Source organism: Dermacentor silvarum, chromosome 7 (genome assembly GCF_013339745.2).
Source record: "Dermacentor silvarum isolate Dsil-2018 chromosome 7, BIME_Dsil_1.4, whole genome shotgun sequence".
Taxonomy (NCBI): Eukaryota; Metazoa; Arthropoda; class Arachnida; order Ixodida; family Ixodidae; genus Dermacentor; species Dermacentor silvarum.
In genome coordinates this window covers 173,229,477-173,253,640 of record NC_051160.1, presented here as the reverse complement: position 1 = coordinate 173,253,640, position 24,164 = coordinate 173,229,477, and the positions used below count along the sequence as shown (strand labels likewise).

The 24,164-nt window shown below is 44.7% G+C and overlaps 2 protein-coding genes across 2 annotated transcripts in view; both read left to right on the top strand.

Moving 5' to 3' along the window:
- Positions 1-3,722: 3,722 nt before the first annotated feature.
- Positions 3,723-24,164, top strand: part of LOC119458699 (uncharacterized) — a 604,514-nt gene continuing 584,072 nt past the window's right edge. The window contains exon 1 of the mRNA XM_049671378.1: positions 3,723-3,732. The gene's annotated coding sequence lies outside the window, so the exon portion shown is untranslated. The remainder of the gene's footprint in view (positions 3,733-24,164) is intronic.
- On the top strand, positions 5,760-24,084 carry LOC125947259 (uncharacterized). The gene is made up of 5 exons (XM_049671678.1): positions 5,760-5,909; positions 9,210-9,361; positions 12,266-12,333; positions 19,165-19,251; positions 23,954-24,084. The coding sequence occupies exons 1-5, from the start codon at positions 5,811-5,813 to the stop codon at positions 24,082-24,084; spliced, it is 537 nt and encodes a 178-aa protein (XP_049527635.1). The 5' UTR covers positions 5,760-5,810.

Here is a 24,164-nt window from a genome sequence, read left to right as displayed (position 1 = left end):
TATGCACTACCGCGAAGGTAGACAAAAATACTCCCCTCCGCATAAATCACTGAATAAACTGCAACAGGTGACCTGGAGACAGTTGCAGACTGGCTCATTTGCCAACCCTTACAAGCATTCACTAATATATCCAGGCTGCTTTTCACCTAAATGCAAGAACTGCGACGCCTATAAAGCGGACCTGACACATATATTGAGCGACTGGCCCGGGCTCAAACCTAGGGCGGAACTCGAACCTAATAACACTTCAGACTGGGAGGTAGCGGTGTCCAGCTCGGATTCCGCGGTCCAGCTGCGGACCGTCAACTGGGCTTTGGAGGTCGCCGAAAGTCAAGGGCTTACGGCCACCTCACGCCGCCTAGCAGAAGAAACCCAGTAATTTAAATAACTCTACATCTGACGAAAATAAAGTTTTCCCTCCTCCTCGTTCTCCACATTGCCGTGTGTTTCATTATTGCTGCATACCGCTTCCCCTTTATTTTCAGATTATCTTTGTACGTACTTCAGTAAATATGTCCGTCATTTATGCATACGCCGATGCTTGACTATGGTTATGTCTTGCTGTTGAAATAACACCGCGTAATTGCTCGTCTCTTCATTAAAGATCGTAATTTGCGAGTACTCTGTACTAAACCTAAGGGCTATATTTATCGCTGCGTTGCCACATACATTCGCAAGTGTCTGTAAATCACTTGTATTGTCCGCTGGTAGCACTCTCTCGTCCGCATACATCAGTCCAGGGACCTTCTTTTGCGCCATTTGTCCATTACGCATGTAGGATAAATAAAACCCCAATTCGCTGTTTTTCACTCGTCTTTCTATGCCCTTAATGTAAAGCGCGAACAACAAGTCCTTGGGGTAGAGTGACCTAGAATATAGGAGAGTGTCCAAAGCGCCGCGCGAATGCATTGGAGGAGCGAGGACCTTTTTGTGTGAATTCCCGCGCCGCAGCGCGAGTGAAGCCGACGGGAGCGGACGTGTCGAGTTGAGGTGCCATTTCAGCGCAGCAGGAGCAGCGTGCCAAAGAGATAAGTTTTGTTATATATATTTAACTTTTTGGTTTTTTTAGGAGGGTTAGCTTAGCCAAGCAATCTTTATAAATTATTTTAATGCTTTTTCACTTTCTTGGTCTTCTCGCTTAGATAAAAGTAGGTAAAGAATAATAATTTTTTTTTGCCACATCTACGTCTTGTTAGTACGAGATGATGGTTGGTACTAGGGGGAACCCACGCGTGCGTTGTTCTGAGTGCGAGCGTTCCTACGCGCTGGAAGAAACGCGGTTTAAGTCAGCACGCGAAGCGAATGGTGCAGATTTTATCTGTAGGATGTGTGTGCTAGGGTCTCGGCTAGACCGCCTAGAGCAAGACAAGGATAAGTTAGCTAAGCGGGTTGGAAAGCTAGAAAAGGAACTTAAAATCGAGCAGAAGCAGAGGAAGGAGGCAGAAGAAAAGCTAGCTAACGCAGAAATCCAGCTGAGCGCCACCATTCTGCAAAGCAATGATGAACGCATCGAGGCGAGCACCGCGAACGGAGCTGGCTCCGATGCGAGTGCAGAGAGAGCCGAACCCGCCACGCCGGGAAGCAGTGGCGGAAACGTCAGTGCTAGTCACGAAGGGGATACCACTGACGCGGCCGGGGAAGAAAACAAAGCCAAGGGCAAGGATAAGAAAGGAGCGGAGGGCATTGTGACTTCGGGGGCAGCTTTCGGCGGTGAGGGGGAAGGAAAGCGTCGAGTTGTCTTTGTTGGGGATTCCAACATGCGTAAAGTAGAACCGGCGATAGACAGCTCCCACAGGAGTTTCCACGTGAATTTTTTGCTGAGGCTGTGTTCGCACTTGGAAATAGTTGGATGTTTTACCACAATCATGCGAAACTGTTCTTTATATGGGCTGAGTTTAAAAAAAGGTTGTCGCAGTTTCACCTGAAAGGCGAAGCATCAATTGCGAATTTGCGATAGCAAATTTGTAGAGAGCTATACGGAGTAATGATGTTAGCTTTATCAGCTGTATAAACTTGGACATGCAGCAGCACCGGCAACACGCAGAACTGTTGTAGACGCCGTCGGCGTTTTGCCCGCGTTCGCTCAAAATGCGTGCGGCATTGGTGACTGTTGCCGGAGCCTCTGATATAAATAGGCACTTGGTGCCGCAGCTAAACGTCGCCTCCCTTCCCTCCCCCACGGCCTCTCGCGCGTCGGTAGAAGGCGCGTTTGCTCTACATATATGGTGATTGTAAATGAGGAAAGAGACGCCTACTTCTGCAGCCCTTAAGCGAGCACGGCGCAGAACGCGCGTTTCTTCTCCGCCGTGCGTTCACTCCCCGTGAAAGCGCGCGCCCCTCGCGCCCTTTCACTCGCACATACAGCGTTCGGCGCGCGGCGACGATTTCATCTCCATTGACGTCATACGGAACCTCACGGCGACGGCGACGGCGACGCCGACGGCAGAAATCTGCTTTTGAGTGTCCATATAATTGCTATCGCAATAAAACGCGTTAGCCGTTAGCCGTTAGAAACAAACAAACTGTGGTATACGCATGTTAATGCTTAGTTTGAAATCAATTTGCGTTGCGTTGTTTTTCTTTTCGGGTTTTTTTATTCGCAGCCCGTCAGCGCTCGCGCGAGCCAGCGCCATTGGCGCGCAACGAATCACGGTCGGAACGCGCAGTGAAGCGTTGATGGAACGCGCGGAGTGATAAGTTATCGTGACCGAATTTCATGCGTAGCTTTCACAGCGTTACTCCTGATGTCCAAAACGTAGTATATTTGAAAAATGTCGCACAGCCGCATTACATCATAAAGAGCAACGCTCCTTTAAACAAGCAGTTAGAACACACCATGCGTTACGAAACCGGTTGCTAAAACATTGACCGTAATTTCGCTAAAATGCATTGTTTATAGCCAAACATGCTCTGATTCTTCATTCCCGCACAGCGATATCGCCGGTTCGTTCTGAAAAGTTGGTCGCGCGAGTTCCGCCCTAGTTCATCATTGCGCTAATTTATGTCCCCTGCAGGACGAATTCTTCGCCGAGCGATTTCCAATTAACCCAGTGTTGCGTTGCGCACCGCTTATCAGCCGGCGCCCAAGTCTGGCTCATCTGTTCCGGACGATAATCTGTTTCGCGCATGTGCGCTGATATGTTTTCCCTCGCCCTTTGATCACGGCGTTCCTTTATTAAGGACTGCGGATCACGCCGTTGGCGGCTTCTTTTTGTACACCTTCCTTCGGCAAGCATGCCGCATTAAAACTACGTTCTTCCTTCTCCCGGCGTCTTCTTCTCCCGGCTTGGAATCGAACTCGGCCAAACGTAACACCAGGCTAGGTGATCCCAACTTGCACCTGCAAATTTCCTCATTTCATCCCCCCCGCCTAATTTCCTGCCGTCCTCGACTGCACTTCCCTTCCTTTGGCACCGATTTTGTAACAACGATCCGCCGGTTGTCTACTCTACGCATTACATGGCCCTTCCCCGCTTCATTTTTTTTCGCCTAATGTCAACTAGAATATCAGCTGTAACACTTTTCTCTCTGACCCGGCTACACTGCTCTCTTCCTGTCCCTTAACGCTGCGTCTAACAGTTTTCGTTCCATCGCTGTACGCGAGGCCCTTAGCTTGATCTCGAGTTTCTTTGTTAACCTCCAAGTTTCTGTCCCATATGTTAGCACCGGTAGAATGCAATGATTGTACGGTTTTCTTTTCAACGACAGTGGTAAGCTCCCAGTCAGGACTTGGTAATGCCTGCCGTATGCATTCCAACCCGTTTTTATTCTTCTGTAAGCTTCCTTCTCATGATCAGGGTCCCCTTTGAGTAATCGACCTAAATAAACACACTCGTGAACATGTTCTAGAGGTTGACTGGCAATCATGAATTCTTCTTCCCATGCCAGGCTATTGACCAGTGCATGGTAATCTTCAACCCCAGTCTTACACTTCTCAATTAAGGTCCTGGATCTTTCAATGGGGAGTTCCGCAATATTTTGCCTTAATAGGCGACTTTTTCAAGTGAAATTTCCCGATCAATATTTATAATAAAGTGTTGGCTAGCCGAAAAACGGCGGTGATGTATGGAGCGTTTAATAAGGCGTTATTATAATTGTTATTACTTTCGTTATTAAATGTTCGTGCAAGCCACCCCAGGTGAAATAAACGCAAGGGGAGAAGAAACGAGACGTGATCGTGATCATTATAAATGCGAGCCGCATCTGTTCATGTTTAAATATGCGCTGTGTACTGCCCCAGAAGCAGACGCTTTCATTTTCACATAGCATTGGAGGACCAATAGCGCTGACGCTCTGTTTTAACTTTCCTATATGCATTTGCAGAAATAATACATTTGGGAAAGGATCAACTTAGCAAAGACGAATCGCACATTTGTCGTGTCTGCTTCTTTATTCTTTCGCAGTTTTCAATGCGATGTTTTAAGCGTTGTGTTCGCCGAGGTCAGTCACAGCGAGCACGTGATGTAGGCAACATCGTGCGAATTGCGAGACAACCGATAGTGAGAGTAGTGACTCCTCAGCAATACCTAGACGCTGACCCACGATTCCTGCATGGAAGTAGAAATAGGGCCTCTTTCCGCTCTGCAACCTCTATGTCTCTCAAACGCTTATCACATCGTTCCATCCGTTGCCCCAATTGAGGCACACACTTACCATGCTGCCGTGCGATGGAGTCTCTACAAACATGTTTTTTTTTTTCATGGTGTAATATCGCACTGCTACAAAAAAAAAAAAGAAGCACATCGCTTAAACAGGAAAGAAAAGCTTGAAAGGCAGGAAACAAATGAGATCCTTTAGTAGTTTCTACTCAGTGTCGTGTTCTAGACAGCTGTTTAATTGACCCTTTTCAGGCGGGTAGCCAACCCAAGTTCAGGTCGACAGCCCAAGTTCAAGTTTTATGTACGATAATATACCCATCGATGCAGCACTCCATTGAGATTTACTGCAATAGTGGCCTGACAGGAGCACATATTTTTTGTTGGCTCAGTGGATATTCGGGTCTTGATTCCCATATTATACAAAGCAAAGACCCCGAGCGAAATACTCATGGAAGTGCTTCTGGCTTTCCGCGTATGTCACTACTAAAATATTCGCTCCCCACGGCTTCAAATCTTTTTCCGTGTTATCATTTTTAATCTTATGGAAATGGGTTCTTAACGTCAGATGCCTATATTTTTTTTTCACACAGTTAAAATTATTTTTGTTTGTCTTTTTAACACTTGCTAACACAGCGCAGAAGGAGCATTTGTCGAGATTTGTGTTTGCAAGGTGGATACGCGCGTCGAAGAGATGAAGAGTGCATACAAATGATTGTGAAAGGGTGAAATGAGCTGATTACGCGGCGATCGTGAAATGGCCCATGGTAACAGCAAGCTCGTAAACTGATAATGTTTAGATGCGAGTCACGTACACTGCTAATGCTTTAGGGTTTCCTGGCTTCAGTCACGATATGAGGCCGAGCAGAGGCACTTAAGTTTTGTATCAGCGATACTTTCACCTACAGTTTGTTGCATTAGCCTCATGTCGCTCCCGCTTAAAGTACAATAAGCAAAGTCGACATTTAAGGCACGTGACTTCTTTGGAGGCATGTGTCAAGTTCAGTGCCCTTCTTTTGAACGCTTACGCAGGTGATCGTACTCTTCGCCATATTCAGATTTTTTTTTCGGAATCTGTAATAAATTGAACGCCTCCTCTCACTTCCATGCAATATATATACGGACGGATACCAAATCGTACGAGTTGGAGCCTTCGAACGGGCAGGATATTCTCTGCAAGTGTGGTCTGTGGCACGCACTTGGAAGCGCTCGACGATGGCTTTTCTGAACATAAGTGTCTGCTTCTTTTTATTAGTTCTGGCAACGGCAGACCCGAAGCCTAACCGCAGTCGAGAGCCGACAGACAGTAAAAGGGTGAGTGTTCACTTCTACTGGTGATCTGTGTGATAAAACAGTGAATGCCTCGTATCGTTCGTGAACTGCTTCAATTTCCCGTCTTCTGATCCTTACCCCGTAGAGCAAATGTTCCTTCAAATCTTTAGTGCACTCTATTTGAAAGAACAAGCCGCATACTCAAAGCACGGCTGTATACACACGCTGTGCGTGTAGGACGTGTATGGTGCGTTAATGTGCGGGGTGTTGAATAAAAGCCTATTATTGTGTTCCATGCTTCTTTGTCGGCTTCAAGGGCCGTGTACGCAAAGTGTTACGCTCTGAACTAAACTCCTACGAACAGGGTGGCAGGCATTGCACCGATGGCGTTTTTTGAAAGGACACAATTAAGCTTTTTTTAACAAGGTTTATACTACCTGGTAGCGAAGCTTCCATAGAAGCCCATACGTTAAAACACGGCGGTTCATGGGGATTAGCGCCATTTATGTGACGAGGGAACATTTCTGGCGGAACGAAAAATACTGTGACGGCATATTCGTTATTAAAAGGAAAGTGACGTCATTTTAGTTGTCAAAGTGACTAAATTTGTTTCTGTGGCGTAACTTTGGAGAGAGAGAGAGAGAGAGAAAAAAATTATTTTCATGTTGGGTGGTGTGGTGAAAAGGCCCCAAGTCCAGAGCCTCGCTTGCGGCATTCTTCAATGCAGCACCGACAAACGCCGCAATGTACCGTTGGTACCTTGCGTTGGTACCTGGCTCTTACCTCAGGTAAGAGCCCGCGGAGGAGGTGCATTACGCCATTGCTTTATTTCGAAATGCGGCGCTTAAAGCTTTTAGCGTTCAAAACGATCCAGCAAGACGTCAGTCATACGCGTGTCAAAATTGCACCCATGTACAGAATTTCGTTTCTTTGCAGGCCAAAGAAAGCTTTGGGTCGCAAGGCGATCGGCCCGTGCAGCCGCACGATAACAGCTAAATTAAACAAATATCTGGTGATCATTACTCACTACTTTTGCCTGGACATGTAGAACAACCATGAAACTCGGCTCGCAAACTCAGCGCCACCCAAATCCAGACAAACGTAGACAAGGAAAACAACAAAACGTGTGAGGGTGGCTTATAGTAGCATGTGAATTTTACAAGCGCGCCTTTCTGCACACTTTAACAGTGCACTGCATTGCAGTTGATAGCGGCGTGAACGCCTCCTTCTATAGCGGGCGCTGAAAAAGAGGTATTTTTTATTAATGATAAGGTATAAGACAGACGTCCTTTCTTGCCTTTCCACGCGTATGTATCATCGATTAAAATTTTATTTTCATTGAACGAAATTAAACTGTGTCTTGTTTTAATTAAGAACGGTTTATCTTTCTCAGTGTAAATTTGCTCCCTCCTCACAGAGTCGCAATTCGAACGCTGCTCTCATAACCACCCTTGCTGATGTCGGTGACAATTAGTTCTCGAGTGCTTTCGGCCCGAAACTTTGTGACCCATTTGGATCAACATTGTTCTTACTGTAAAGCTGCTTAAGGAAGCTATCGCCCAGTTGACCTCTACGTCAAGTTTTATTAACGCATACGAGTGCACGAACCTGTAGGCTTCTCACTTTTAATTTTTTTACAGTGTCTACTCTGGAACACATTCAGTACGCCTCAACATTTTTCAAATATTTTTGCTGCAGTCGGTCGTTTTATTGGAAAAACTTTAAATGGTTATTAATTTTTGCAAACTCCTCGCTTGGATTCGCAATGAACAAACGTATGTCTACTATTATACTGTGTGTGTTACGGCGAGTAAGTGAGAAATCATGAATATATAGGTCAATGCAGAGGCGCTGTGGCCCTGTTAGCATCTCGGAGATTCAATTCAGCAGGTCCCCAATGTGCCAGCAATTCACGGAAATGGTCACGTGCTATTCATGCTATTGTGCTCTGAATCCCCCTTGCTTCAGCATACCGGTCATCCACTATCATTCAAGTGCACAAAATCATATGTGCTACTCATAGCATTACAGCAGAATGTTCAGCATTTTCAGTCTAAATTTTAAAAATGCTCTCTGAATACGGGAAATTCACTTCGCACAATTCAAGTGGAGCCAAGAACATCCACTATTTGTACGCAATACGACGCCAAGAAAAATAATCCGTACAGGCAGTATCTGCAACTAGAATTGCGCAGAACTTAATTTACATCCTACGAAGAAAGTACAAATTTAGCATAAGCATAGTAAGCACTAAATATTCAGTAACGATAGCTACAGTTAGTTGGCTACACTGATAAATAATTGTGACTAGCCGAAAAATAAATGACTGTGAAGGTTATCTTCCAGTCAGCGCTAGCGCAAGAGCCTTGAACAATCCGTATTCATGATTATTGTATAATAACGCCTCGACTGCAGCTACCAAGCTTATTTACTACTCTCGCTATTTCTCGGGAGTGCTTGACAGATATTTCATGGCCGCTTTAAAACGGGGCCTTATTTCTGTTATTTGTATCTTTTCAACCACTGGATCGTTTAATAAACATAATTATGTAACAAGCATTCATAATATCTTCAATAGCATAGATAACTTCACTGATCAAGACAAGCCACCAGCACTTAACTGAATTAAAAATCATTGGGAGAACAGATGAATGGTTATGTATTTAAGATCGCTATACAGCATGGGTAACTGTTTCTACGAAGAGTAGTCACAGTAAAGCAACCCTAAAAATAGAATGCTTACCAAGAAAAAACTCAAACTTGGCATTTCTGTTTCTACAGAGTCGGTGATTCAACTAAATTGGGCTATGTTCTAAAGCATCACAAATTTTAACGTTGTATCCTCCTTGCAAATAAATTTCCTTATAATAATTTGGTACTTTATCGACGTGCACGACGGAGGAAACTTCTGCTCCTCACAGCAGATTACTTTCATTAGGTCTTTTTCGGTCAGATTTGTGACGTCAAGACGCTTGCCTCGTAACTCTCGTAACACTCGTCAACGTCGGGGTTACGAAGCAATTACTGACCTCTGATTAATTACCGTAATTTGTAATGTTGTGTATGCTAAGGAATACACAGCTGTAACAAACTCACTGGGAGGTTCACCAGCAGTTTGGATACAAATGAGGAATGCGAGTGCTGTGAGGCAAGATGTGCAGAGAGTGGTCTAAACAAAGCAATTCATATCACTGGCTTTATTTTTCTTGAAATATGAAAGTCATTTTCTTAAATAATCCGTGAGCGCTCCATATGTTGCACTTCTCAGTGAAGTAGCTATGTTCCTTTCATAGACTCCCTATACTTATAAACTTTCTATTATTCCCCTTTTTTCGCGGATAGCTTTTTGCTGCCTTTCCCCACGCTGTGGCGGTCTTCACATCCAACAACCACACGTCGTTTAAGTGCCTGAGTGCTAAAAGAACTCAGTTCGATCCGGCAACTGGGACGGCCACCTACGTCTGGCATCTCAAGGCTCACAGCGGTCACAAGAGGTGAGTCGCATAACATATGTATATATACATGCGTGGTCGACTATAAGCTTTCAGAAAGAACAACTTACTTGGTGCCCAAATTCCGTCAGGAAATTACACTTGAAGTTTGTATTCATACTCACTGAGCCATAGATTTGTTCTGAATTGACTGATTGGTAGAAATAGTGTGCTTTTACGTTCCAGAAGTACCAATGATAATGCTATAAGCTACACCGCCAAAACCTGGGGATCAATTGCGGCCTGCTGTTAATTTTTTCTTTAATTGTCAAATAGAGTGGCTGTACATGATCCCTTTCTATTTCTTTTTATCGTCATACCTAGGTCTCAATTCTACCATCCAATCAAAGAACCAATTCCGCAACCTCACGTAGAATAGCTAAACGCTATATGCGGTGAGACAGCACAGCGGATCTCCAAGTAAACTAACAACAACAATTGGTTGCATGTGTAGCGCTATATGCAAGGGCAATGCACTTGATGGCATCCTGATGTACGTAAACTGACCCTGCAACGCGAATTCTTTTTTTATTTGCGTGCACTTTAACCCAAGAAAAAATCGGAGTCGAATGATAATACAAGGTCAAATTAACAAGAGTCAAATGTGATATCTTATTTATAGTTCCTGTGCCGCAATAAATAAGACCGTTCAGGTGAGAATTATGTGAGGATTAGGGCGTGCAACGGTAACTTTCAACGTGCGCAATTCTTTGTAAGTTGGCCTTCGTTTAAAACCAGTATGGAAGAAAACAAGCGTGTTTTTGTTTCCCTTGCTTCGTTAGCCTTGTTTATACTAGTATTATATTTAGAGCATTTAAATTTCCTTGGAAACTAACGGGTTTTTTTTATACCTAACAGGTTTTCTATGCTGATCTAGAAGATAGTGCAGTCTAACAAAGCAGTGCAAACTGCAATGTGGTACGGTACCACCGGTAATGGCGATATCGTTACTACCATGTGGTACGGCATGGCCGTCCCGCACGATGGTAATGTGGTAAGGAAAGCGTTGTCGCATTCTTCTCTCGTGACGGCTAGCGTTTGAACACGCTGACGTTGAGACGCCGCGCCTCTAATCGAAGACGCAGACCCCCGTCACTTGATACGGTGTGCCGCAGAGGTGGTCACAGACGCTGCACTGCGTTCCGAATTTGTCTGTGAGGAAGTTGCGCTCGAAGTTCCGCTTGGCTCCCGCGCTCGGGCAAGGGCCGACATACGCTCAATCCGCACGGCCTGCCGCACGCGTGCGGACGTACGGAACACTGCACTTGTCCCGCACAGGTGCCCAAATTTCTGCTTACACTGAGTCTGCACGAGCAGTGTAAATCGAAATTTGTGCAAATCTGTGGCACATGTCCTGTTTTCTGCGCAGCCACTAGCGTTTGCAAAACGTGTGGAAGCCCATTTGGATTAAGCGTATGTCGGCAATAAAGTTACAGTGGCAAGAAGAGAGCTACCCTAATAGTTAGTGCCCCGAATAGTGCCACAAATAACCAGCTTCAAATCGTGCTAAACTCTTGGATAGCAACCGAGAGATTCTTCTGTGGTTTTACATGTTAAAACCACGATGTGATTATGAACCGCTTCATAAATTTGTATCGTTGCGCAGTGGTGCCTGCTCGATCTTCATTCTAACATTTAGAATAGAATTTTGTATGATGCCAACACCTTGACGAGGCTACTTGTCCTTCTGGAACAACTTCGTTCAAGGGGCGAATTCAGCGAAGCAGTCTGTAAGAACCAAATAAACGGCCAAGAAGCTTGTTATTTTCTGGCTCCATTTAAGCGCAATGATAAGGTGCCACACGTCACTTTTCATTAAAAGTGGGAAAACGAAGGCAGGTTACCAAGAGCAATGGAATGGAAGAATGAAACGGAGAATGCAAAAGCAAGAACGAAGACAAAAGGTGAAAGAAAACAAAATAAAATCCTATTTCTATTGGCGCTTTTCGTAATTGCGTCAGGATGTATAAGCACAAAGATAGGGAATAATAGCACGTGTAGTTTTTTAGACAATACAAATTTAAAAAAAATTGCCTGTGGCAGATACCACAGTTTCAATTATTGAACTGGATTGCCCAAAAAGGTGGACGTTGTCTTAAAAAATACCTTCAATGGCTGAATTTATCAATAAGAAAAACTCTTAGCATTAGCTCCAAGTGGATACGCCATGCGAATGCACCGACTACAATTGTTTTACGGTGCATATTGCAGTTTACAAATTGTAGCCGTTGTGTTCGCAAAACGCACCCTTTGAACAAATTCTGAGGATGATATCAGTTTCGAGAGGGAGGATAGATTACAATAAAGATGAACGGTTGTTCGACCTAATTTTTTACAAGTCGCTGTTTTACGAACGGAAGTGCAAAAATCCCTGGAACACCCAGGTATATTCTCACACAATATGGGAAGTGTATCTGAAAACTGCTGTCATCATGAGAATTCACTCCAAGTGAGTACTCATTGTGAACGTAAATGTCATAATGTCATGACGTAATGTCATTGTCATACGTAAATCCCAAAAACTACCATAACTTTGATGAATAAGCACTTAATTAGCAAAATGGGGAGATAATTCGAATATGTATTCCAAGTTTTCATCCAAGTATAGTCCGTCTCTACGAGTAGTCCAACTCAAGGACTAGATTGGTGGCATCTACCAATGCAGATCTTAAATCTGCTGCAATTTATTTTATATATATATATATATATATATATATATATATATATATATATACAAGGAGCGAGGTGCTTCGATTAGTCGAGAGACGTGCAAATGTAATTCAGTGTCTTCCATCAGCCTTGTTTCACAACCACACAGTGTCCGACTTGTACTGAGGAATGAAATGTTCTATTGCTTGGCGTAAATTATGACACATTGTTTCTTATGGAGAATGCTATTTTTTGCAGGAAGGATGTTGCCTTCAACTTGGCACCTGGCGACACCCCTGATACGAGCGTTTATTATCTGAACGATGGTAATTATCTATTTTTCACTCAGCGGCTTTCATAGATTACGAAAGTCAATAAAAGGAAGTAAATCTAGTTTCATCGGTTAGAGCAAGGCGTCATAAAGCGGCACATCGTAACCTTTACCCCTACAACGCAGTAACATTTATATTCAATGTTTCGAAAGTGTCACGCCGATCATTCAACTGAATCAATGGATGCATTTACCAGCTACCCAACGAAAACGTTCGCATACGCGGTGGCAGGGTGAAAACAGCAATCAAACATTCAGCTTTTTTCGCTAACGTTTATATACGGTAGTCCAACTTAAGTGTCTCTGCTATACACTCCCCGATACTTCATTGGCTATGGCGTAGCTCTGCTAAACTCGAGGTCGCCAGTTCAGTCCCTACTGTGGTGGTCACACTTAAATGGGTGCGAAATTCGAAAACACTGGCGCACTTAGATTCGGACGCACGTTAAAGATGTCCAGCTCGTCAATATTCACTGCGGCGTTCCACACAATCACACTATGGTTTCGGCACGTAAAACTCCAGAATTTTAAGCCTCTCTACCTATACACTCGGTGCATTAGCGGCATACTTTCTGTACGGGACGTCCTGGCTATCATGCATCAAGGATTAGTCCTTTTAAGCGAAGCTTTGCAGGCTCACAAGTGTCGGTGGTGGTGGTGGTGGTGGTGGTGTCACGCTGAAAAGTTGGCCGATCCTGGCGATAGTGCAGAAAGGGTCCGAGCTCAATGGCACATATACGGGACAAGAACGAATGAAAGAAAAGAACGAAGAAAGGAAGACGGAAACAGAGAAAAAAAAAAACAAAAAAATCACGTGCGGCGCACACCCGCATTCGATATGCTACACGCGTGATCACGTGACACGCAAGCGACCAAGCCGGTTCGTTTGGTGTGTCGCGAGGCCCTAGGGACATGGAAGGAAAGCGGGTTGGCGCACACTCCTCCGCGCTACCCTCGCCTCAGATCAGTTTCGGCAAACAGATGGGAAGGCCACGCGTGGTGCGCTCTGTAAAGGAGCAAGCTGTGTTTGATGAACGCTGGTTTGAACTCGCTCGGGAAAGCGCTCGTCGTGGACGTGGCGATTCTAGCGTGAGGACTTCCCTAGCCGAGGCTCGCCATCAGCGACGAGCCGACGATCCTGAGGCGAGGGCTTCCGAAGCCGAAGCCCGCCGTCAGCGACGACCAGAGAATCCAGAGGCCCTAACGAAGGTCAGATACACACTCGACTAGCTTCGATTGCCCCCATTTACTCGGCAGGGGAAGGGCTGGTGATTTTGTGTAATAAGCGAAGCATTCTATGCAGTTGAAACGAAAGGTACGCTGGGGACATAATATGCAAGTTATTGGCATCAGTTTTGTTGTGTTCCTCCAAAAGTATTTTCTAATGAGTAATCTTAGTTGTAAATACTGCAGACATCTGTACTCCGTGTGCTAGAACACATTCGAAAACATTAACGTTAACTGTTTTTCGGAGTCCTATCTCGATCGTAATTCGTTTTAAAAATGCCCACGAAATAGAAGAAAAAAGGGGACGACGACGACGACGACATGGTTTCCCGCTTGCACACCACCGCAGTGCTATTCTCAAACACACTGCAAAGAACTAAACGAGCTACACACCTACCTTGCAGGTTGCAAAGCTTTCAACATGGCCGTTTGTTGTTCGCGAAATTCCGGCTAGCCGCAAGCCTCCCATTTGAGCTCACAACCATTTTTGAGAGGCGTCAAGAGTCTGCCAAGGATAAGCTATTAAAAATGGCAGCGCGGGCGTTGGTGTTGCAGCCACCTCGAAAAAAAAATGTCGGGAGTTTCGCCTGAAAGGCGAAGCATCGATTGCGATAGCAAATTAGTAGAGGGCTATTCGGAGTAGGGATCGGGGTTTTATCGGCTCCATAAACTTGGACACATTGGCTTACTAACAAATTTAACAATCGTGGTGTCAGCGCGCACAAGCAAACATCAATAGATCACACTGAATGACCGCAGGCAACGACTGTCAAAACGCTGGAAGCAAGCGCAGGTTCGCGCGGTCTATCGCTTCAACGGAAACTGAGCGGCGAATGCACAGCGCATACAAAGGTCAGAGCCGTATGGAGATAAGAGACAGTGCGGGCGACCGCCACCACCGGGCAAAGTGCAGAAGAGTTGTGCACAGAAGTTGTTGGCAGAGGAGAAGCTGCCCCCACCCCTCCCTCTGCCTTCGCTGCCTTCCCGCTTTCTTGCTTTCATGTGGGAGATGTGGCCAGTTCCCCTTGCGCCCGCTTGCAAGATAATCATTTGGTGAAGCTGCACAGCGTCGCCCGGCCTCCATCCCTCCCTCCCATACCCCCACGGCCTTTCACACGACAGTCGCGTTTCCTTTCCGCCGTGCGTTCGCTCTCCGTGATAGCGCGCGTACCCCGCGCGCTTTCGCTCGCGCATACGGCGCGCGGCGACAATTTTATCGCCCTTGGAATCTATACGAAACCTCACGGCGACGGCGACGACGACGCCGACGGCAGAAATCCGGTTGAAGTGTCCACATAATTACTATCGCAATAAAACTTGTCATTTGTGCAATGTCCGAGGCGATCCATTGCACAGACGGAATTCTTACCGCTCTCGCTGCGTGCTTGGGAGCAGCACTGATGCGGTGCGCAAGCGGGCTTTTAAGGTGACGCTGTCGTTGAGCACCCAGCCGGATTTTTCTGATCGCGGTTCCGGGGTGTTGCTACCGTATTCTGACCAAATGGCTCATACTTAAAAACGAGAAATTGTTAACGTGCCCGATGGCGGGATCGAACCTCGGTCGCCGAGCACAGCAGCTCGACGCTACAAACATTACGCCACAATTGCACGTGACATTCTATCATGCCAACGCCAGCTGAAGTGATCGAATTGAATTGAATTGAATTGAATTATGGGGTTTTACGTGCCAAAACCAGTTCTGATTATGAGGCACGCCGTAGTGGGGGACTCCGGAAATTTGGACCACCTGGGGTTCTTTAACGTGCACCTAAATCTAAGTACACGGGAAGTGATCGACAAGGTAGATATACCTGGTAGCGAAGCTTCCATAGAAGCCCATACGTTCAAAACATGGTTGCTTACCGGCGGTTCATGGGGCTTAGCGCCATCTGTGTGAGGAGGGAACACTTCCGGCGGAAGAAAAAATAATTTGACGTCATATCCGTCAAAAGCAGAAGTGACGTCATTTTGTTCTCGTAGGCGCGAAATTTGTTTTCGGAGGCCTGCCATTAGAGCTGTATATTCAAATGCCCCGCCACTCGACTTCATGGGCGTTCCTAGTTTTCAGCGCGAAAAGCGATGCCGGAAAAGATCAGCCGTACGGGTGTCGAAATCGCATCGCTGCACAGAACATACTTTCTTAGGAGGCCGACGAACACTTTGGGCGTAGATTGCGTTGAGTGCTCGTCCTTTCGTCGGACGCCAAGCCCTTCGGCCAGCGCTGTTGCGCGAAAACAACTAAGTAAACAAGTATCTGACGGTCGCTACTATTACTTTTGACTGCACAGGTTAAGAAACAATAAAACTACCCGCGTCACCTAATTCGGGCAAACGTCGACATGCAACACAACACATGTGAGGGGGGCGTATTGTAACAGGTAAACCTTACGAGCGCGCCTTTCCACGCACTCCAAGAGTTGCATGGCATTGCAAGTGATAGCGGCGTCAACGCCCACCGCTATCGATGGGCGCTCTCACGGTGGGCCCTGAAAAAAGGTATATATTGATAATGATCTAGTAAAATACAGTTGTATCTTTTCTCGCCATGCATATATAAAATGAATTAGGAATTTTATTTTCGTTGAATGAATCTAACTGCGCCTCGCTTTAATTTAAAAACGCTTTTTTCTTTCCCAGTGTTTATTCCCCCCAAACATAGTCGCGCTTCCATCGCTGCTCCCATAACCACCCTTGCTGATGTCGGTGACAATTGGTTCTGAACCGCTTTTCGCCCGAAGCTTCGCGACCTATGTGAATCGACCTTGTGATCGACGTGTGTGTCACACTGCGCACCACGGGTGCCCGAGACCACATGCGCATGCGCCAGCTTTCTTTACACCAAAGACGCAGGAATGAAATGTGCAAACATCTGGTTAACCGCTTCGTCAAAACTTCGCTTCACATATATTCCAAGAAGCGCATTTTATCCTCACAGTTTTTTTAATTGTGCCGGATATATTATAAACGCGGAAAAAGATAGCCACGCAAGTGGTAGCAAACCGCAAGCAATTGAAATGCGTGTTTTTGTTCTATAGACGCTTATCACCACGCTCCCGTGGAAGCCAGCGTGTCTGATCACGTGTTGACACGGTTCATGATTCAGCCGGACTTCGGTGCCTGTGTTTACAACAGCAGCGCAGCAAGCTGCTCTTTCGGCTTTTGTTGCCGACATTGGTTGCGTGAATGGCGCGAGACTTTAACCAAAATTCAAAAGATATGTAAATGTCGCAAATATATCCTAAGAAGCTCATTACGCCTTGCCCAAATGATACGTGCACCGTCATACGGTGCCTGCACTGCATGTCAGTGCTAGAAATTGTTTTCCGAGACAAAGGTACGTACTTTGACCCGCTGTATTAAATCGAAATAACTGTCCTTCTCTCATTGTTCTTTTTTCTTTATTCACTCCCAATGTCTTGCAAGCCACACGTTGTAATTTTTTTTAGTTCTGTAAGGTTTCTTTGGTGTGATGTCATTCAAATATATTTTTTCTACATAATTAGTTGTGAATGTGTCAAGTATGCTAGATTTGTTTACGCCATGCTCAGAGCTCATCCATGTTTTAAAGCATTGCAGTAGCTTACAGAAAACGCGTAATTTAGTTCGTCAGCTGTTTAAGTCGTGACTAGTGACAACACATTTGGGCTTTGAAAATTTACTCTGCCATCTGGCCCGAATTTTTCTTTGGTAAGTTTGATTTCTGTAAAATAATCACAAATATGTTTTGCGAGCGCAAAACCTTGATTTTAGTTAAATGATGGCTCGACATTCAAAATTTTTCTGAATTCCATTTTCTAATATAGCTTGTTTGAAGTAAGATTTCCTGGCAGCTGTGCCCCATAGAAGAGCACAATAGGAAAGTCGAGAATGAAAGAGTGTATGGTACAGTGTGTTGTTTCAGCCACAGTGGTAATGATGAACCTAATTTATGGGAGGACCCCACACTCCGGCCTAATTGTATCTTTAACCTTGGTATGTGTTCGTTCCATGATAAGGCTTCCTGGAACCACACTCCCAGGAATATTTTAGTCTTAGCCTGCTCCAATGCGTGACCTTGCTAGGGTAGTAAGTGCTCATTTTAAAATCTCGTGGCTTGTTCAATAGAGCAAATGACAGTATTTTGTCTTACTAGCGTTCAAACGTCACCTGTTAACCTAGACGACCACTCATTTGAATAATAAAGCGCACTTCGTTCCACCTCGACAAGCGAAGTGCACACAAATAATATTTTTGGCGTCTGTGCACATTATTAGGGCGGAGCTGTTAAGGCCTCGCTAGATTGGTCTCGTCGTGCCCAGCATCGCCGAGCTGGAAAAGCGTGAGCTGGGAGAGAGTGAAAGCAGAGCATACGAGGAGAGGAGGTGCAGAGCGAGAAAGAGAGAGATACCAACAGAGAGCGAGAGAAATAAATGAAACAAAATGAACTTTCTTGGGGCGAGGCGGCATAGAAGGCGTGCGTCCGAACACGGTCCGAAGGCGAGCGTCAAAACCACTGCGCGATACACCCACGCTTGCAGAAAATGCATTTACGGGAACCATATGGTTGCATTTTACCGATGTTTGTAACACAACTTGCTATGGGCGAGAGAAAGAGAAAATGAGAGCGAGAGAAAAAAAAGAGACAGATCTTCTCCTTTCTGGGGTTTTACGTGCCAAAACCAGTTCTGATTATGAGGCACGCCATAGTGGAGGGCTCCGGAATAATTTAGACCACCTGGGGTTTTTAACGTGCACTACAACGCAAGCACACGGGCGTTTTTGCATTTCGCCTCCATCGAAATCCGGCCGCCGTGGCCGGGATTCGATCCCGCGATCTCGTGCTCAGCAGCACAACGCCTTAGCTGACTGAGCCACCCCGGCGGGTAAAAAGAGACAGAGAGAGATATAGAAATAAAGAGAGAAGGAAAGAAAAAGAGCTAGATAGAGAGAGAGAGAGAGAGTGAGAAAAGCGTGGAACTGGCTTAATTTTGTAGTTTTGGACGATCTGGAAAATGTCATAAGGCATTCAATAAAGTGTAAATAAGAGGGGACAAAGTATGGAGCCCTGTGGTACCTCATTCTTCCATTCAACGTACGTTGATGGTGGGTTGTTGTTGACCGCATATTGGTATCGAGTGGCTAAGTAGCAGTTTCATCAGTCAAATTCTATGCCTCGCACACCCCATGTGGTCAGTTTATATTAATATATCTAAAACAACATCCTGCTCCACGATGTGAAGCACGTTGAGTGAGTCAGCGAAGAGTGGAACTGTGTATTTGTTTTTCTATTGCATAGCAATACTTTTTGTACTGGCTTCAGCCACAAACCATCTTAAAATACAGAGCTCTATCACATTGACCGGCCAAATGCCTGGCGTCAATTAATGTGCACACCTAACTGAATGTCTGAGCGTTCTGCGATAAGCGTTGCAATATTCGATAAATAATACAACCACATGCGTTGCGTGCTGAATTTGTTCATTAAAACCGCTCAGAACAGATAACAAAACATTCACAAAATACAGTGTACCTAGTTGCGTTATTACCTATATTACGTTAACAAGTATCTCTTCCCTAGGTTTTCTGTGTTGTGTTTGCATCTAGGTTTATGTATTTTCAGATAAAGCTCATCAGTACAAAGCCTACTATGGCTTCACCGACTACAAGACCTGCGTGGTGCTGAAAGTACCTTACGACAACCATGAACGTAAGCTCCTTTTGCAGAAAGTTTCATTCTTGCTTGCTCTTTTATTCGCAGATATATAAGATCTTTGACATAAGCAAAGAACTAAATGTAATAGAAATTTGTATAACAAATATTCTTCCATATACGGTAACAACATTTATACATACAATGTACCTCATTAGGTTTCTAATTCGGAAAAAGTTTTATTGGGAGGATTGTATTTTAATGCGGGGTGTTAATAAAATGAGAGCCTAAAAGCATTAGCATGTTTTCTGGCATTAGGTTTTCATTAAAGGACAAATTTTTGTGAAAAATAAAGGAAACGAGACGTCAATTATATCAGTTTTCGTCGTACTTGCAATTGCGAACGAGAGAAGGAGCGAAACCGAGGGGCTCGCTTTTTGTTGATAATCATATACGGCTCACAGAAAATGAAGCCAAGGAAATCCTCGGGTAAGTTGGCGATGAAATACAAATGCAGAAAATAACAAAGAAAAGTGGACGAAAAAATACCTTATCGCCGGTGGGAGATGAACCCACGACCAACCTCTGCATTACACGTGTGCTACGGCGACGGCCATCGATTCGTCCACTAACTTGGGTATTTATATTTACTAGATCTAGCCCCTGGGAGTGTTAGCCAGCGCCACTCAAAGCCAAGCGGGGCGGACCTGGAACGCCCTTTTTTGCCCGATGGCGTCACGAAACAAGTGAACTTAGGAGACAGGGCACGTGGCTAAAAAGCCCTCGCATGCTCCTAATGACATCAAGGCTGCCATATTCGAGACCCTCTCTATGAATGAACGGGAGAAGAAGGGTAACTGTTAGCTGAGGGACTAGCGGCACCTATCGGCAAGCGGGAGAAATACCTCGTGCGACTGCCGAGCCAGGCGGGAAGGGAGAGATCACGTGACGACGAGCGTTCGAGGCATGAAGACGCGGCCGCCGAGATTCTGATCATGTAATCCGAATGCATCGTTAATAAATCAAGTTGTTTTTAGTCATCGATCGTTCCATCATATGCGTCAATCCCTGACATAACTCATGGGCTAAATTTTTGGTAATCATCATAATAGTCAACAGACAATGAAGCCAATGAAAGCATCGGGTAAATTGGCTGTGAAAAGGAAATGTAGAAAATAATAAAGAAAACGGAAATAAAAGGTGGATGAAAAGATAACTTGTCGCCGTGCGAGACGAACCCACAGGCTTTGAGCCGCGCTGGCTAACACTCCCAGGGCTAGATCTAGTAAATATAAATACCCATATTAGTGGAGGAAATAATGGCCGTCGCATTAGCACAATTGGTAGGGCAACACACGCGCAATGCGGAGGTTGTGGGTTCGTCTCCCACCGGCAACAACGAGAAATCGCAACACACATTTACCTAATTAACAAGAATTCACTCATTAACTTCTTAGTTAAGTATTTTATGACACATATTGCAATTTACGAATTGTAGCCGGTGAGCTTGTCAGGCGTATCCACTTGGAATGAATTTCCAGAATGACACCAGTTCGGAGATATGCACCATCAAACTCACCATAAAAATGCATTGCTGTGCCGCTTCCTTTTTTACCAAAATGCTGTTTTATACATTGAAGCGCAATAGTAAGTGAACGCCCATGTATTACGGCCCACACTTTGGGAAATAATATCTCGTAACTGGTGTCAACCTCGATATTCATTTCAAGTGGATGCGTCTTGCGTACTCACCGGCTGCAATCAGTAAATTCCAATAAGTGTAGTAAATCAATTCACTAAGAAGTCAATTAGGTAATTTTTGTTATTTCGTTGAATAAGTATTTCGATTTCTCGTGCTACTAATGCCCGCCTCATCGAATAACCCAGCTCAATGATAAGAATTATGCTACCTGCCTCAGGGAATTTCTAAAAATTCGGTCAAGCTAAATTTTGAACACCCTGTATATGCGTTCACACGTGCATAAATGACACTCGAGACCACACACACCAGTAGACAGACACAAGCAGGCACCAAAATAATAGAACTGTGTGGAAGCGACATGCAAAATTTATGTACATAACATAAGCACTCCAATGTAAAACAAGAAATGCACACGCAGATGTTGATGTGCAAAGAATTTCGAGCTTGCTTCTACATAAACAAAGAACATCTCACCAATACCCAGTAATAACAAGATATAGTCAACAAATGCACAAATGCATGCAAGACATAAAATGCATAATTAAGCAAGCGTGTAGATAAAAGATGCCGGTTTTCCTTCATATCTTCTACAAAATTTAGCTAAATACGTTTAACAAAGAAATTCAAAAGGCATGCGCAAAAAAGGATAGCGTAAGCCAACTTGGTATTGGCAATTGTACGACAGGCTTTCAATCCAAGAGAACCGGGCAATTAAGACGCAATATACCTTAATTAAACGGTGATTTTTGTTTCCTGCTCTGTATTCCACTCTATTTTTATGCAACCCTTATTCAAGGGTTCCGGTGCAGTTTCTGACTTTCGGACGCTTGTCTGTATATTGTTTCTTGTAACAAACTGTAGGAACGAATAATAATCTGAAACTAAGACTTTATATAATAGCGATGTTTGCGCACGAAGGCCACTCTTCAAGTTTTTATCGTTTCAGTACGCTGCACACTTCACCGCGATTTTCTTGCACACATAGGCAATTTCTAGAAGTGGCCTTATGTTTCCCCCTTTTTAAAACGAAAGCATTAAATTCCCCATTAGGCGATAAGCCGACGTTGTCGTCAGCGTGACCGAGGGATTGTGCCAAAGATGGCCGACGGCGTAACGAGTTAAGACACGTGAGGGATGCTCGGGTAGCTGTCAAATTTCTCAGGGAGGTTCCTGTAAACAAAGTAAATTAATGGCTTTGGTAAAAAAATTTGCCACATTTTGATTTGGTTGGGAATCGAACCCGGGCATCTAGGGTGTGAGATGAGCACACTTCCCTGACACCACGCCGGTTCCACGGTTCTGGTTGGCTAAAGATGTGGCCTATTGCGTGCGTCATTCAGCACGTAACGGCACAGCCAATGGGCAGGCGCAACTTCATGATGTATTAAATTAGTGCGCTGCCTCCCATGCATCACTCGCTCTTCGGATTTCATCGGTGCTGCGTGTACTGCGATGGACTGTCGTTGCCATGTCATGAGTGTATAAAATAATCCGGTCTGTGGAAACCGAAAACGCAAACACACACAACGTTGTAGCAGTATTAACTTTAATGCATGTCGAACAGATGAATAAAACAAATGTACCAAAGGGAGTAAAATGCTTTGACAGTCCCACTCGTAAGCAGTCTCAAGTGTCTCTCCCGAATTTTTTTTTGTAGTTCCAGCTACACAACGCGCCAAAATACATACGGAGAAATGTTCATTTCGTGCGTGTAATGTTCGCTTAGTCAGCACTACCACAAACTTTCTGCACGCATAATGTACTCTAACGGAGAATGCCAGAGCAATTTAAAACATGTTTTTTGTCAAAACTGTATATTTCTGCTTATGTGAACGGGGTAGTACCGAGCTTTGGGCAACTTTGGGTGGCCCAAAGCTCGGTGCACAATCAAGGCTGTTCAAAGATCAAGTGCACATGAAATACCATAATACTGAGAAGACCCTCCATTTCCAACCCTTTCTAGTGCAATTATTAAAATGCTCCACAACAACTACCTAACCTGGAGAAATCCAAACATGAAAACAATTACAAATCTGAGCGTCCACACGTATAGTTACATGCCGCAGGTAAATGCGGTTCTCCCTAATGTTTCGCATTTGTCCATGTCCATAACTCTGAGCATAGGGCCACGTGCAGTATTTTGGGAGAATGCTGCCTAAGGCAGACCGGTTGGCATTGGTGCCTCAACAATGGCCTTTAAGTATATGCTTGAAAATGTTGTGATTTTGAAATATTAAGGTCGAATAACCTTACTTATCCAGCGTTTTGATTTATTAGCGATTCATCAAAAAAGCCGTTCATCTGCGGCCAATGAGTGCATTGAGATTTTTCTTAATTTTGTCATGTCTTTCATAATTCAGATGAAAGATATCAATTTCCCACCTCAGTGGTGAATTTGAGACCACAAGGGGTTGCTGAAACAAAGGAAAATGCAATTATGAAAGCTAGCTCTCACTGTCGAGTTTTAAGATCTTTGAATACACCATCGCTTTGTGAATGACGTGTCTCGGTTGATGTACGAATCCTGGGTCAGGATACCGTAGTGATGCCTTTCCGATGTTATTCCTTTTAGTAGCACTGACAATTGGGCGAGTTGGTACGGATGCATGGTTTTAGAAGGGCGCAACAAGGAAGACGACAGACGAAAGAACACACTTACACAAGCGCCGACTCACAACTAAGGTTTATTCCACATCATAGAGCAGATTTTGGCGCGTTTCGCGCTTCTTCAGTGGACACTTTGCCACTCCGTCCACGTTATCATAGGAATGCGCCGGTCGTGAACGGTAGATGATATGACCGGCACATAATCGAGCGAAAGGCATCGCTACAAAAGCGCGGCCCTGTTTAAAAAAAGCGTCAAAGCCTTCATTCTGTTTGTAGCTCTTAAAAGCAAGCATGTTTTCGCAAATAAATTGTGCATGGTTCGTCGTGCACAGACTTCAATGCTCCTCCTGTGCTTAAAGCTTGTAGAAGATGGTGATTACGTTTATCAAACATACTGTGAATGGATAACTTTGAACATCTGAGGTTTTCACAAAATCCTGTTTCTTCCAGACTGCATGCTTTGGGTGAGACGAGCCGTGGTGCACAACGTACCTCAGGATTGCCTCGAGCACTATGAAGGAACATGTGATATAAGAGTGCCACTTGTCGACAAGGACATCTGCAAAGACGATGATGAATAAAGAATCGTCATTATACACTTTTAGTGCCTCCAATATGAGTGCTTCTTGTTTTTCTTGATTTTTTGTCATGTTTCGAAACT